The 15,725-nt window shown below is 42.7% G+C and overlaps 1 protein-coding gene across 1 annotated transcript in view; it reads left to right on the forward strand.

Moving 5' to 3' along the window:
• The first annotated feature begins 2,189 nt into the window (after window positions 1-2,189).
• Window positions 2,190-15,725, forward strand: part of DENND11 (DENN domain containing 11) — a 32,718-nt gene continuing 19,182 nt past the window's right edge. The window contains exons 1-2 of the mRNA XM_063308997.1: window positions 2,190-2,464; window positions 15,436-15,535. Of these exons, the coding sequence (XP_063165067.1) occupies window positions 2,221-2,464; window positions 15,436-15,535 (344 nt within the window). The 5' untranslated portion in view covers window positions 2,190-2,220. The remainder of the gene's footprint in view (window positions 2,465-15,435; window positions 15,536-15,725) is intronic.

The following is a 15,725-nucleotide window of genomic DNA, read 5'->3' on the forward strand; positions in this document are numbered from 1 at the left end:
TGAGATAAGCCAAAGTCAGCTAGGTCCTCCTACCTAACACTTGATACAGTCTCTGGAATCTTCAGGTAAAATTTGGGGAAGATTCCAGTCTGAAACATGAAAACGATTGCCATAGTAGGGCCAATATCATGCTAGCACAGTGTTTTTCAACCTTGGCTACTTTAAGATGTGTGGACTTCAACTCCCAGGATTCCCCTGCCAGCATGGCTGTCTGGGGAATCCTGGGAGTTGAAGTCCACACATCTTAAAGTGGCCAAGGTTGAAAAACACTGTGTGAGATGGACCAGTGTTCACTGTTTATTAAAAACACTGGAAGCATGATGGAAAAAAGATGCCTCATTGCTTCAGGTTGGAAATGCATATCCCAGAGATGAAAATATCAATATTAAGTACTATGGGCTAGATATTTGGCCCCCAAAATCATACCAACAAAAGGCTTATTTAACATTCCAAATAAACAGGTAACCTCCAGTATTATGAATCAATTTTCTATGATTTCATCTCAGCACCCAAAAATAAAAAAAAAACTTATTGTAAGTTTAACAACAAAAACCACCATCAGAAGGGTGGATTCTCACCTGTGTGAGCCAAATCTTATATATTTATCCAAAAGGAAAACTCCACCATTCAACAGAGCTTGCAGCTGAAAGGGATTACTGCTTTGCTAAATAGGACTTGTTTTCAGATACACAGGCCTATAACTCTAAACCTATTATTTAGCACACATCTAACATCTGACCACGCTGGAATACTAGGAAGTAAATACCATTGGAATTGTGCCCAAGCAGACATCAGTAAAGAGTGCGCTATCCTATAATTTACCTGTGAGTAAGGGCTGCCTAACATAGCCTGGAATTTGCAGCCTTCCTATTTAATCAAGTTACTCAAAAGATCTTGGTATGTTATTGACATGCAATTATTTTTCCTGTTTGTGATTGTTTTTAATCTTACACATATACTGTAAGATGTGGGGGTTGTTTTAATGTATAGAGATATTCATGGTTGGTATTGTTCATGTACATCACCCAGAATCATTCTGAATGGGATGGTCTATGACTACTGTCAAATACATTACATAATAAATAGTTGCAGATAAGGAGGCCTGTAATCTTTAAAGCCCTTGCTCACCTGTCATGCTACAACCATAATGTGGTTTTAGTGTATTGTGTGGAACTCAGTCATAATGGTTTGTAAACCATGATTTATAGTTTAAAATACTGTATGAACCCAGCCCAGTGAACGGATCGTTCAATAAACCATACTTCAGTCCAGCCTGAGTTAGCATACTGTGTGAACCAGCCAACCAGTTGCATTTTGGTTTATTTAGCACAATTTAGTCTGCTCTCTCACTATCTTCACACGCCTTGTCAAGATTGCTTAATTTTAATTGTGGTTAATACTTTTTATGGCAGATGGTATGGAAACTGGGGCTGTGTGATTAGTTTATCGTTATTATGTAAATCCAGCAAAATGGGCTAAGTTAAATCCCGTTTAAAGATGCTGTGCCAACACGTTTACCAAGTCGGTACCCAGCCATGTCAGTGGTGGATTTGATAAAAATGCATCTCCTTGGGTAGGTTGCAAAACTCTGGACGCAGGTCCCTTTGGCCCCAACTAGTGGTCGTCGGAAATTATGCAGTCCAGATCTGGGTCTCTACCTGGAGGAAATGCATACCACAGATATAAATGCGTAGTCAAAAATAACATTTCCCTGCTTTCATGGATGCACCCCTGTACCTTTATAAAAGTGCAGGCTTAGCGGATAATGGACCTTATAGGGAACTGTTCTGAATGGCTACTCGGACGTAAATCCGACTGAGCGGAGTCGATTGAGTTCAGTGAGAGTACAACTTTAAATTCTGTTGTTTTTAACTGAAGTGAGATTTACTTCTGGCCGAAGTCCAGGGTCCTGCTGCTCAGCGCTTGGATTCTATGCGCGTCGATTCGAGGGGCAGATCCACTCCGACGGACGCGGGAGCGTTCGCTTCCCAATGAGCCATGCAGAGGCTCCGGCCCCACCTTCCAGATCCGTCTGGGCTTGCACCCGCGCGCGCAAAGGATCGGGGCACCAGACATCATTCTCCGAGCAGGGCCTCTCGGCTTCTCTTTCCAGGCTGCTCGGCCGGGGGAACCCAGCCAGGCAGCCCGTGACGGGGGAGGCGGAGACGAGCGATCGCTCAAGCGCCGCCCTTCACCTCCGCGCGCCGCAGCTGGCAGGCCATGGTGGAGCAAGCCGACGACGCGCCGCTCCTCTTCTGGGCCGAGGGCCCGGCCGTTTCCTTGCCGGAGCCGGCCGAGCCCGGCGGCTGGGGGGGCTCCTGCTCCTCCTCGGCGTGGAGGAGCGGCGGCAAGGGGGAGCCGGTGGGAGCCGGTCCCGGGAGGCGACTCCAGGAGCAGGAACCGGCGCAGGTGGAGGAAGACCAGATCGTGGCGGTGTTCGTGGTCACTTTCGACCCCCGCACGGGTAAGCGGTGCAGCGCCCCTCCAAGCCGGGGATGGGAAGCCGGATCTCCCTTCGAGGGGGGGGCGAGGGAGAAGGCGAGAAGGAGAGATTCCATCGCCCCCTCTGCGATCCAGAATTGCAGCTAAAGGATGGCTGCCCTTACAGCACCAAACTCTCTTTGGCAGCGTTTTCTGTAAGAGCCCGGATTTTGCTCCAGAGCCCTTTCTTGATGGGAGTTCAGGTGTCCCGGTCTGGGAGAACCGAGTCCATGACCATCTCCAGAGTGCGGCTCTCTCTTCCTCCACATTAAGCTCTTTCTGTTGGAGGGGAGATTAATATTTAAGGTCGGAGAGGTGCATAGGCTGCCTTTGACTTTTTTCAGAGGTTGAGCAGTTGTGGATGTCCCCAGCTTCTGCCTGCCGTATGGACATAAGGTAGCCTCAGAGTAAACAAGAAATCCAGCTATGGTGCATCTGTGAGAAGGTTCCTGTAGAGTAGCTCCAGAGGTTGGTCTACAACTTCCATCATCCCAAGCCTTTAATGGCTGGAGATTTAGATTGACATGGTCCTATTGTGGAAAAGGCTGCTAGGAGGTAGGGAAAGAAAGGAGTTATTTCATGTCCATCTTCTACAGGGAGTTGTTGGACCATTGGCCTCAAAAGCTCCTAGAAAATATCCTGAGATATTTTGGTACCTGGAATTGAAAATACATTTGGTGCTTTGTATGTATGGAGGGCAGTTCTTTGAATAGGTGTCTTCTTCGTTGAAGGGTCTTAGATCTGCTTGCACAAAGAGAGAGGTCTTCCTTATTTTGTATGTATTAGCTGTTGAAGCTCAGGACTTTCCAAACTCATTTATTTAACCAGAAGATGGGAACTTAGCAGTTAAGTAACAGGATCCTTCCCCACAAATGGCCACATGTTTGGGAGATAAAGTGCCTTGGATGAGAGCACTTTCGGACACATACAAAACACACCCAGAATTCTAGGCCTCATCTTGCTCCATCCTCCTTAGCCCTTGGGAAGAATTCTTGCTTTTTTTTTTCCCTTACCCCTTATGCTTTTTGGGGGGACTGGGGCAAAAGGTTATCCAGGAATGAGTAGATGCCAGGCCTGTCCAGTCTGTTTGGTTTTTAATCTTGAGATCCATCAGCAGAGCCAGGCTGATGGATCTGGACATAGGTTTGGACATAGATTTAAAGAATAGGGTATCAGCGTTCAGATGATATCACTGCTAGTTGCCTCAGTGTGCAGAGAGAGGTAGCAGGGTTGACCCTCCCCATAGATTTAGCCATATTCTGTCACCTTCATGTGAAGAGGGCAGCTGAAGGTAAAGAAGTTTCCTGAGAATCTTGGGAGCTTTTCCACACAATGCAGAACCTAGGAAAAGCATGAATGTATGTTCTAAGCCTAGGAATTTGTTTTCTGAACTGCTGTTGAGCTTGGTGGTTTGCTTGTGGTTCCATCCCTACCTTTTTTTCTGTTTCTCATACAGCTTCATAGGGGGGGGGGGAGTGGGGGATTACATTGTAGGTAAAGGTAAAGGTTTCCCTTGACGTAAAGTCCAGTCGAGTCCGACTCTAGGGGGCGGTGCTCATCTCCGTTTCTAAGCCTTGGAGCCGGCGTTGTCATAGACACTTCCGGGTCATGTGGCCAGCATGACTCACGGAACGCCGTTACCTTCCCGCCGAAGCGGTACCAATTAATCTACTCACATTTGCATGTTTTCGAACTGCTAGGTGAGCAGGAGCTGGGATTAACAGCGGGAGCTCACCCCGCCGCGCGGTTTCGAACCGCCGACCTTCCGATCGACAGCTCAGCGGTTTAACCCGCAGCGCCACCGCGTCCCAGTGTTAAAACATTGGGAATCAATCTTCTGGAAATCACTAAGAATTATCTCACCATAATTCTTGATCTCTCTTTTATCCAGGCAATAGGACAAATTTTGTAGAATAGCATATATGTGCAAATTGTAGCATATCTATATCTTGCTCTTTTCCATCCTTCCAGTTTCAGGAACTCAGTTCATATTAGAAAGAAATACTTTATTTACAGAAAGAAAGTTCCCCCTCCCCCCAGCAAATTTTTTTCCCCTCTTCAGCTGCTGTAATAGTCAGATCATTCAAACAGTGACTTCTTCCCTATTTTTGCTGAACAAGGCAAGAACTATATACCAAGAACAATCCCTGGTTTGTGATCTTGACTTGAAGAGTAACAAGCCATTAGCCTTGGCTTGGATGACAAATTAAGCTTTTGATTCCTGGTTGGTTTAAGTTTTCCACCTGGCAAGAGGAATAGGCTACATGAAGGGTAAATCTTGATTCCTTTGTAATCTGTGTTACCTCTGCAGCCGTTGTACAGATTGTACCAGTTGGCAATGGGAGTAGAGACCATTGTGAAATGTGTACAGTGAGGGCTTGGAAAGCTACTGATTTGGCATGTTTTGCTCCTTATCTCTTAAGACAGTGCTTCTCAGCCTTGGCAGCTTTAAGATGGGTGGACTTCAACTCCTAGAATCCTAGAATTCTGGGAGTTGAAGTCCACCCATCTTAAGGCTGCCAAGGTTGAGAAGCACTGTCTTAATAGTTTAAAGATTGTCATGGTGGTTCCTTACTGAAGAAAAGCTTCCTGCATATCCAGAAACTTTTATTTATTTGGGCAGTTGATCCATTGCCTCAATCCTAATGGGCTGTTGGCAGTATACAGATACTCAGATGCCAATCATAAGTATTACATTACACTGAATCATTCAGTGGCAATTATATAGGCAGTCAGAAGCAGGAGCATCTGGAGGTGTGTGTGTGGGAGTGTCACCGCATGATCAAAGCCTTGCCCTGTTTCATGTGCATGTAACCATTGCACACATGTAGAAAAGGGTCTGTCTGAAGGTGCTGTGGAAAAGCCAGGGCATCTGTATGTGTTAACTGCTTCCTATATTCCTGAAATGAGTCTTAAGTTTGGAAATAGGTTCTGGTAAAGTTATCTCTGGTTTCCTTTTGTAAGAATTAAGTCATCGTCATTGCAACATTGGGTGATGTAAATCTTTTCAGTATTTGCTGCTCTTCAGAACATCTAAATACTTCCTTTTCTTATGTGGGTTTGTTTTCTGCCCTACCCCATCCTGTGGCAGGAATTTGAATTCCCAGTTGCAGTTACCCTGTTTGCCAACATATATGGCCAACAGTGGCATGACATCATTTTAAAATGTAGTCTTTATACAGGCTAAAGTTAGGCAACCTTTTTTCAGCCCTCTTCAACCACAGTTCCAAAAAATGGTGGCATGCTTTTCCTGCCATTTCAAGGCAGAATACCCACAAAAATTAGTGCAAAGCTTAAACATTACATTAAAAAATTAAAAAGTATTCCTTAGTACAGGGAGAAAAAAACTCCAGAAAATTGTGTGTGGTTTGACTTCACCTACTGGGCATCATCACCATTATCACCCTTGGCCTCCCCAAAATGTAAAGCATCGCCAGCCACCACCGTGTCTGCCCATTGTTGAGTTAGATTGTGGCTAAAATGAATGGATTTGCATAGTAGCTTTACATGAGATACTTACCACTAAGTAGATCATCTTAGGTTCTTGAGTGCTCTTTCATTTATTTATGAAGTCACGCAACGCAATCGCCATATATTAGACTGTATCATATTGTCTTCAGCTCACCTCATTTGGGAAGCTGTTGAATGGATTCTTGGTTTCCAGAAGGTTGGTAATGAACACTTCACTTTAGGAGCACTTAGCTTTGCAAACTCTCAAGCCACACATCTGCCCAGAATGGTGATGGTGATGAAACCTATAGTAAATGAGTTTGTGATTACTATTTTTTGACTTGGGAATATTGCTTCACATTTTTCTGGAATTGCTGTTTGACAAGGTCTGAGTGGTTGCTGTATTGAGGGTGGGGTGGGAGTGACAGGTATTTTCAAAGTGCTCAGGATGGGAACTAAGCCTCCAGGATGGAAAGAGCTGATATAGGCCTTATTCTCTCAGGTAATATTTGCATTTCAAACAGCTTTTTAAATAAGCCAACATATGTTGCTAACCTGGAAAAAAAATATGTTGCTATGAGGCTAGTAGTCAGCATTCTATCCATTCTGGCCACAGGAGAGTTTAAGCAATGGACTGTGTGGAAATCTAGTTTCTAACTTCTGGAGGACTATTAAAAAGCTTTTTTATCAAAGGGGACAGGTCAGTTTGTCTTTTCATAGGCAGCCCTTTTGTTTGGTAGTAGGAGAGGGTTTTTCCTTCTTTCATGACAAAAAAAATGCCAGAAGAAAAGGGAAGTATTCATCCCTCTCCCCCTCCCTGAATGAAATTCCTGGTCACCTATGGTGACCAAGACAGCTGTTATACACAAAAGCAATTAAAAAGAATGCAGATATTAACAAAGATTACAAATTTGGTGTGGGTAACTAGCCACCATAATTGTTGGTTTCCCATTCTTTCTCCTGTGCATTCCAGGAAGCTTGAGTTGCATCTCACATTGTGTTGACCTTTATGAATGAAAGTGGCTTGGAGAACCAAGCCTAAACATACATTTGGACAAGTTCTGTGGGCCATACATGGGTGGCTTGGTCTCACCACTCTTTCCATTTCCTACAAAACCCTTGAATTAGTTTTGGTATAGTTCCTTCTGGGAAATTAAGGCCTCTCTTGGAACTTCAATCTCTGCCTCTTCAGGAGTTTTCAACTACCCCTCTGTGGCCACATCAGGGAGTGAAAAACAGGTGAAGCACCATTTCTGAGTCTGGTGGCCTGACTCCCATTGTACCACTGTACTTGAAAGATGAAAGAAAAGTGAAGGAAAGTATGTATCCAGGTAAACACAAATAGGCTTAGGTTTTGCAAAGGAATAAGAGTTGGTATCGCAGTCTTGATCGAAAAGGGGAGATCTGAAGAAAAAGATGAGAAAGAAGAATGCAGGAGATGGAGGACCAAGCATTATGGGCAGGAAAAGACTTTGAAGTGTGTTGCCTACAATTGTGATTTTCAGCAGAATAAATGAGTTCTTGAAAGAAGTAACACCTGAGAGATTTTCCTGATTAATAATAAATGTAGATGGGTTTGCTGAGTATGCCCATTTGAGTATCCATATGGCTGATACAACCATATCTCTCACCCTTATTGTATGAATAGCCAATGGGTAGAGTGATCCAGATAAGCAAATATGAATATTTTTTTAAAATACAAGGATGTAATTAAAAAAAGTTCTAGATTTAAACTTAACAACAAAAGGACAACTTAAAGTAGTACATATCCAACTGAATAAAAGATAGTGAATGTCATTATTAATTTTTATTATTTACCAGGTGCATTATTCTCTCCTTTTGCTGATTCTTTGATAAGAGATGGCTTGTGGCAATCTCAGACTTCCTTCCCATGAAAATTGCTTTGCTGATTCTCCCTGACCACAAATTTGTAGTTTGTACAAGTTCTCCTATTTCATTTAATTGAAAGTCATGCAGAAGCCACAGATTAGTCATCTTATGCCTTATAAACATATGCTGTATGTATCACCAATATCTTTTTTGAGAGGATGCACTTGACTGGACACCACTGCTTCTCTTAGGGCAAAATTTCTACCATTTTATTCAGAGGATGTGCAAAGCAAAGGCTCTGCAGAATATTTCTAGTGCAATAAAAGTACAGTTGTCACACAATAGTATTGCAATATCTAGGTCAAGTTTTCTCAACCAGGGTTCCATGGAACCCTGGGGTTTCACCAGAGATCACTAGGAAATCACAATGTATTTTAAAAATTATTTCAAATTTGGGCAACTTCATATTAAAGAGGTAAGTTTCATTCTTTATTTTTAGTTTAAGAACCCTGTTAATGCATATATACAGGCCTACCCATGAAACAAATATAATAATTTTGTAACTTCTGGCCTATATTTGAGCCTGAATGTGCAGAGGTTCCCTGAGGCCTGAAAAATATTTCAAGGGTTCCTCCAGGATCAAAAAGTTGAGAAAGGCTGATCTAAGTGCTCTCTTTTAAAGCAGGACTTGCAGCGATAACTGCATTTCCCAGCCCTCAGAATGACAATATGTATTTTGTTTGAGTAATATATCTTTTCTCCCAAACTTTGTTCCTGTCTAGTAGTCTTCTCCTAGCTATTTTTACTGCACATTGAACTTTTGCTGATCAAGCATGAGGAGAGATGAGAAGGAACTAACCCAGGGCTCATTTGTGTACTGTTTGTACAGCCCCAAAGTTATTTATCCTGACTCACTGGCATACTTGAAAGAAGGAATTGTCAGAATGTTCTCATCTTAATGCAAAGTTGAGTGAAGGTGGTTGAGATACTTCCTCAGTAGATAAACAACCTCTTTGCCTCCCCACACACCCATGGAACAACACCTTGGTCTTATAGTTGAATAGTTTGGAGGAAACCAAGTTGGAAAAAAGTTGATTTATATCTGGAGGTCATGGGACTTTTTGCTGCCTCAAAGGTTCTATAAAAGTCAGAAGAGCCACAATTTTGGGCCTGTTTCCAGCTGCTTGGGAGGACTTAAGGAGCAGAACATGTGCCTTAAGCCCCATAGAAAGGTTTTGGCCAGGCACATCATAATGTCCCCACAGCCATTTAAAAAAATAATAAAAGAGCCTCTGGTCACAAAAGAGTTGCCTGCCCCTGTCCTCTGTCAACCTAGAAGCAAAGTCATAAGATGTTTGCAGCTAAAATAAGAGCTGACTTGGTTTGCTAGATTTTTACCTTCTTTGTACTATACGACTTGGCACGGCCTCCTCTTTCCCCAAGAAGGCCAGGCAGTTGTTTAAGGCCTTTGGCCAAAAGTATCTTTATTTGCATGGCAAACTGCCTTACCACCTTGCTTGTAAGCATGAAAGAGGTGACGTGGCTGGAAGGTGAGCGCAGAGCAAAGAAGAGATAGGGATCAGACCAGCCAAATACTAGAGCAAACAAAGGAGTGACTTTGGGGGCAGGGCAGGGATGAAGTGGAGGGAGGGAGAAGAATGAAAAAAAAGAGTGAAAAGAGGTTGCAACCTGGCCCTCAGCTAACAAGTTGCATAGCTCTTATTTAGGGAGACAGGTGCAGTCTATCTAGCACTTGGTAGGTTTTAAAAATAGAGATAGACTATCGTCTTTTAATTTAATTCACTTTAGCTGTCCAGTGAGGTAGAGTAGAGAGCCAGTTTGGTCCAGTGGTTAAGGCATCAGCCTAGAAACTGGGAGACCGAGAGTTCTAGTCCTGCCTTGGGCACAAAGCCAGCTGGGAGACCTTGGGCCAGTCACTCTCTCTCAGCCCTAGGAAGGAGGCAGTGGCAAACCACTTCTGAAAAACCTTGCCAAGAAATCCGTAGGGACTTGTCCAGGCAATCTTCAAGAATTGGACACAATTATAAAAATATGTATATATACACTCTACCTTTTATATATACACTCTACCTTTTATTTATATGTGTGTATATACACATACATAAATAAATGTATACACACACACACATATACATATATAAATAAAAGGTAGAGTAGCACAAACGCATTCAGATAAGTGAAAAATCCAAAAGAGAGAAAAACCACACAAGACGCACATGCTAGCCTCCTGATGGGCATTTATTTATTTCTCACAATTTTATGGCCACCCATCTCACACAAGGTGACTCTGGGCGGCATGCAACAATGAGATAAAAACAGTGAATAAGTAAAAACAATCATTATAAAAAGATAATATTAGACAAGCACATAAGACAAAAGCAGGTCACAATTTGCCCACTGCTAAAGAACCCTGGAAAGGGTTATCTGGGAAGGCACCCCAGTTCCACCACTGCCAGCTGCATCACAGCTCTGGCAGAGCACCAGAGGGAGATGGAGAAGAATCTGCACATTGGTAATCTATTATCTCCTCCATGTAGTTCTTTTACCATCAGCGGCAACCAAGGAAGTGCCTAAATTGGCCTTGCTTAGCTTGTTTGGAGTTCAGATGTGTTAGCTCCAGCTCACATAATCCCCAGTCAACTGTGTCTGAGTGTCTGGAATCCAAGGCATTTAGCAAGTGCCAAAATGGGGGAAGATTGAATTCAAAATAAGGTTGCTAGGGGTTGGAAAACCTATAATATGAGTTAATAAGATGCTCAGGACCAAATGATTTCCAGCCAGCTTAACTGGTTTATATATCCTAGTTGACTCAGGCATTTGCAGGATAATAAGTGCCCCAACACCTAACTGCCTTTTTAAAATGAATATTGTTTTACCTGTTGCATTCTTAGTGTTTTCATTGTCTTGGTTTATGATGGATGGTTTTATTCTTGATTATTTCACTTAGATGAATGTGTGTTTACACCCCTCTGGACTCCTGGATATCTAAAATACATCTAATACAGTAATTGTAATTCCAGACAAATAAAGCCATGACTGCAGTTGAGCTGGTTGGGTTAATGCCTTCCCATCAGAGTCCAATTTTCGGTAGAGGAGCAACAAAATGCTCAAGCAGGATGCTACCACACCCATGAGTAAAACCATAATTGTCCTATTTTCTTTTCCCATTCTATTCTTTTGTATTTGCTTTACTTATGGCAAACAAAATTTTGAGTCCTGTGTCAGCAAATAAACTGTCCTAACAGTGAGAAATCACGCTGAGACGAGGAGTAGGTCTCTAGTGTTTATTACTGCTACATAAACAGAATCCTAACAAACTGAATAAGCGTGGGAAAAACCCAGACATATAAACCCCAAAGGCTAAGGCGGGCCTGATCTGTGTCTCTTTGAATGGCTGCTTAATTCCTCAGTACTACGCATGCGTTTTCCACCCTGGATGGGGGCCCCTTCCTGCTCGCCATCAGTACTCATGACATAAACACCCTGCTCCCCAACCAGATAAGCATTTCGGAAGGTGTCATGAAACTGGTATTTCTTCCTGAAGTTTGGACCATTTGCTGAGATAGCAACATTCCATGATTAGGAGACCAATTGAATTTGGTAGCAGAACCGACGTCAATACTGCTGCTTTCTGCGCCTCTTAATATCTGCCACTTGAGGGAGTCAATTCATCCTGTCTTAGGGCATGACAGGGCTAATGTAATATTTGAGAATTATCCAGAAAGATTAGTCTTAAAGTTGAATGAAGCTATAGCAATTCATGAAAATAGGGATCCACCTTAAAATAGATAAATGGATAATTGGTCCGTTCTCAGCCAGGAGCCATATGGCACCCTGGGGGCCTTAGGATATTTCAAGGCGGCTATAGGTGAAAAACATGGAACGGGGGGCCACAGCACATGCTGAGGGGGCCACAGAAAAGCAAAGTGTATTACATTGCAAATACTGTCTTGTTGATGCCAGAAAATGCATCAGTTTCTGTCCTATGTCTGTATTGCTGATGGGACCTGGACACGGGAGCCATAGGAAAAAAAACCAAGTTGGAAGGGGGCCATGGGAGAAAAAAAGGTTGAGAAACCTAGTTTGCTCTAGTTGACCTCTTGAATATTAACAGACCCCAGGGAATATTCTATCTGAGATCCTGCCAGTCAGTGCGGGCTCTGATCAATCAAATAGGCCAATTATCTGATTCAGAACAAGCCAGCCTCTTGTGTCCTTCCTCTTTAAACTGTCTCCTAAGACATCTTGCTGACATGGCATGCTGAAACATCAGATCCGTGGAACAGCATTCCCCAACCAAGTGCCCAGTTGATGTATTGGATTACAATTCCCATTATCCCCAATCAACAGAGAGCTGGTTGGAGTGGCTTCCCAATGTATTCAGAGGACGTTTCAGAATATCTTGAAATGAGGCCTGGGGAAAAAAAAGCTTGTTTGAGGGACGGGACAGTTCTCTAATATATTCAAGCAGCCAGTTGGAGGGGGGAAATATATTTTCTCCACAGACAAGCTAGTGCCATACACTAAATCAAAACCGATAAATATTTTCATAGAGGTTGTTCTCTCCATAAAACAGGGACATTACTTAACCAGGCATAAGAACCCTCAGGATTTATTTAAACTCCTGGAGGAACATGACAGGCCATGTTGTAGTCCAGAATGCTTCAGTTTAAAATTCTAAACACTCATCCTATTCCTCCTTTTCCCCCTCCTCTGGTGGTCAGTGAACATGATTGATTTGAATTTATTTTATTTCTTCTTTCTTTCTTTCTTTCTTTCTCTTTCTTTCTTTCTTTCTTTTTTGTAAATGTAGTTCTATAAATCTTGAGAGTCTCCCTAGCTTCATGATAGCTTTGTATTAATTGCTATTCAGCATTAATATCCTAGCTTTCCTCTGGAAGTTCAAAGAGGTAAATACAGGGATGTCTCCTCCTTTTGGCCTCACCGTGGGCTGTTTGCATGGGTTGAAAGACGGTGACTAGTCCAAAGAAGGGTTCCTCAACCTTGGCAACTCTAAGCTGTGCGGATGTCAACTCCCAGAATTCCCCAGCCAGCTTTCCTGGCTGGGGAATTCTGGGAGGTGAAGTCCGCACAGCTTAGAGTTGCCAAGGTTGAGGAACCCTGGTCCAAAGGAACGTTGCCTCTATTTCAGATATTCAGACTCTGAGCATTACTTTGCCTGGGTAATCCAGAGGTCCTACTCATGTGCAAGAGAAAGTTATTGTGGTATCGTAAGCTGTCGGACTGGGATTAGGGAGGTGCAAGTCAGTGGATGTCCTTGGAAAAGTCATTGCTGGGTTCACATGTTATGGATAACCATAATGTGCTTTGTTTGGTTTTGAGTTAGCATAGTCTGTAAAAGGCCACCCATTGTGCTACACAGTACATGGCTTCTGGCTCAACCCAGTACATGAACCCAGTCAGTGATGGTTTATTCGGCTTAACAATGTATGTTCCAGTACCATGAGTTGCTCAGTGGAAGGGTCATAGAGAAAGGCAAGTAACAACACTAAAGGTGACCACACTTCTCCAGTCAGATTCTTCTGTATCCATAGCCCCCCATCTCCTGGGTCTTACCACCAATGGGAAGGATCCTGGAAGTTGGTTGATTCATATTAATTAATATTTATGTGGTCACTAGGAGTCGAACATGACTTGATGGCACATAATCAATATTGCTTGTGAGCTACTTTGGCAGGATTGTCATCCTGAACGATGAGACAGAAATAACAGTAATGGTTTTGTTGAAATAATATTTACTCCAATCATTTATAGTCTTTTTAAGCTGCTTCAGGAAGACTGTCATCCTGAAAGATGGAATAGAACAAATGGTAATAAGAAACAAATACACCTGTCTCACCTACCTCACAGGATTGCGGGGGGTAGGATAATGTGGGTGGTGGGAGGAAGAAACTTGTACCTGAATTCTTTGGAGGTAGGATAATGTAACAGCATAGTCCATAGTGATAACTTAAAGAACAAGCACACACAGAGGGATAGCAGTCATGAATCTGGGGAAGGACTAATGTTACCATATATGGATTGTAAACATCTGGACAATCACTGAGTAGCAGAAAAGGGATACAGAATACTGTGTTTCTTTGCTGCCATCAAGTGGTCCTTCAGATTTTTGCAAGCCAGATACGGGATGCCTAGGAAGGACCACAGCCCAGAAGGGAGGACATGTGCAAAAGATCCCGGGCTCAATCCTTGGCATCTCCAATGTGATAGTAAAAAGGTACCCACCATACACATGTAAGCTGCATTCACTATCAGACCTATAAAATGCCCACCCCCGATACACGTGAACTGCTTAAAGTGCCCTTGTAAGAAGACATTCACAGTAAACTGAATTGACCCTGAGTGGTGACAGAGTCCAGTCACCCGGATTTATCAAAAACATTCCAATGTCATGTTGTAATTTCCACTGTGTCTGCCTTTTTCTTTGTCTTGCCTTTGCAATGTAGTAGGCCAAGGGTACATAAGCTCTGCTTCTGCCTTTGCCTAGGGCTGCTTTGTTGGGAGCCCAGTATATACTGTATGCATGCTAATAAAATTTCGCTGTATCTTCAAAGTGATTTGGTTGCTTTAGGTGAGCCAGGTTTTAGCCACAGCACCAGCTAACAGACATCAAGTAGCATCAGGTGATGGGAAAGACTTCTGCATGATGCTCTGGATAGCTGTTATCAGTCAGGGCAGAAAGTACCAGGCTTCAGTGGGTACATTTTTACCTGATACGGTGTTTCTTAAGTCTAATATCTACTTAAATTGGAGAGGTCTGATTTTGTAAGGCTTCCAAGGGGTTGGAATTAATCTTGTATTTAGTAGGTGTCTGGAAGTATACCATAACCTCTTAGTCTTCCCTGTACCTAGCAAAATTAGGTAATACTTGCACATTTGAGACAGATGATAGATATATATTTTATTTATTTATTTATTTTCTATCCTGCCTTTATTATTTTTACAAATAACTCAAGGTGGCAAACATACCAAATACACCTTCTTCCTCTTATTTTCCCCACAACAACAACCCTGTGAGGTGAGTTGGGCTGAAAGAGAGTGACTGGCCCAAGGTCACCCAGACGGCTTTCATTCCTAAGGCGGGACTCGAACTCACAGACTCCTGGTTTCTAGCCCGTTGCCTTAACCATTAGACCAAACTGGATGGATGGATGGATGGATGGGAAAAACAAGAAAGGTCAAAGGTCCCCTGTGCAAGCACCAAGTCATGTCTGACCTTTTGGGGGGATGCCACTTTTGTGATGTTTTCTTGGCAGACTGTAGCAGGGTATATAGATAGATAGATACTGACCAACATAAAACAATTGAGCACTTAAGGTGGACAGCAAAGCAATTATAATGACTCTAACGTTAGCTCAAAAGCCCTTGCTGAATTTTTCAAAATATAAAGCCACAGTGTTTAGAGAAATTGATTAATTTCTTTCAAAATTTCAGCTAAAACAAATCTGGGTGCCCTAAGAATTTTGGTTATGAGGCAAAAGCAGCTATCCCTGTGAAACTGATAATGTAAGACAACGTTACATTACTGTGGTTTCAGTGGTTCAGAAGAGTAATGGCACATCTGTGTGATTTTGTGGCCTTGGTCTTGACCTGCATCCATGTTCATGTTTTGTTTTCTTCCCTTCTGCACAGGTAATATGGTTGAATGGTGTTTGCCACAAGACATTGATCTGGAAGGTGTTGAGTTCAAATCTATGGCCAGTGGATCCCATAAAATCCAGTCCGATTTCATGTGAGTGCATTGCAGATTTCTTGCACCACTCAATTATACAAATCCCTTGGTTATCTGGAAAGAATTAAATGGGGACTGTGGGTTTCATTATTAACACAATATGCTTAGCATTAATGCCAGGCTATATATATAGGTGATTGAAGATTTGAGGAAGGCTACCTCAGCTGGCCTTAACTAGGCTACCATATCT

This window comes from Candoia aspera, chromosome 7, assembly GCF_035149785.1.
Source record: "Candoia aspera isolate rCanAsp1 chromosome 7, rCanAsp1.hap2, whole genome shotgun sequence".
Taxonomy (NCBI): Eukaryota; Metazoa; Chordata; class Lepidosauria; order Squamata; family Boidae; genus Candoia; species Candoia aspera.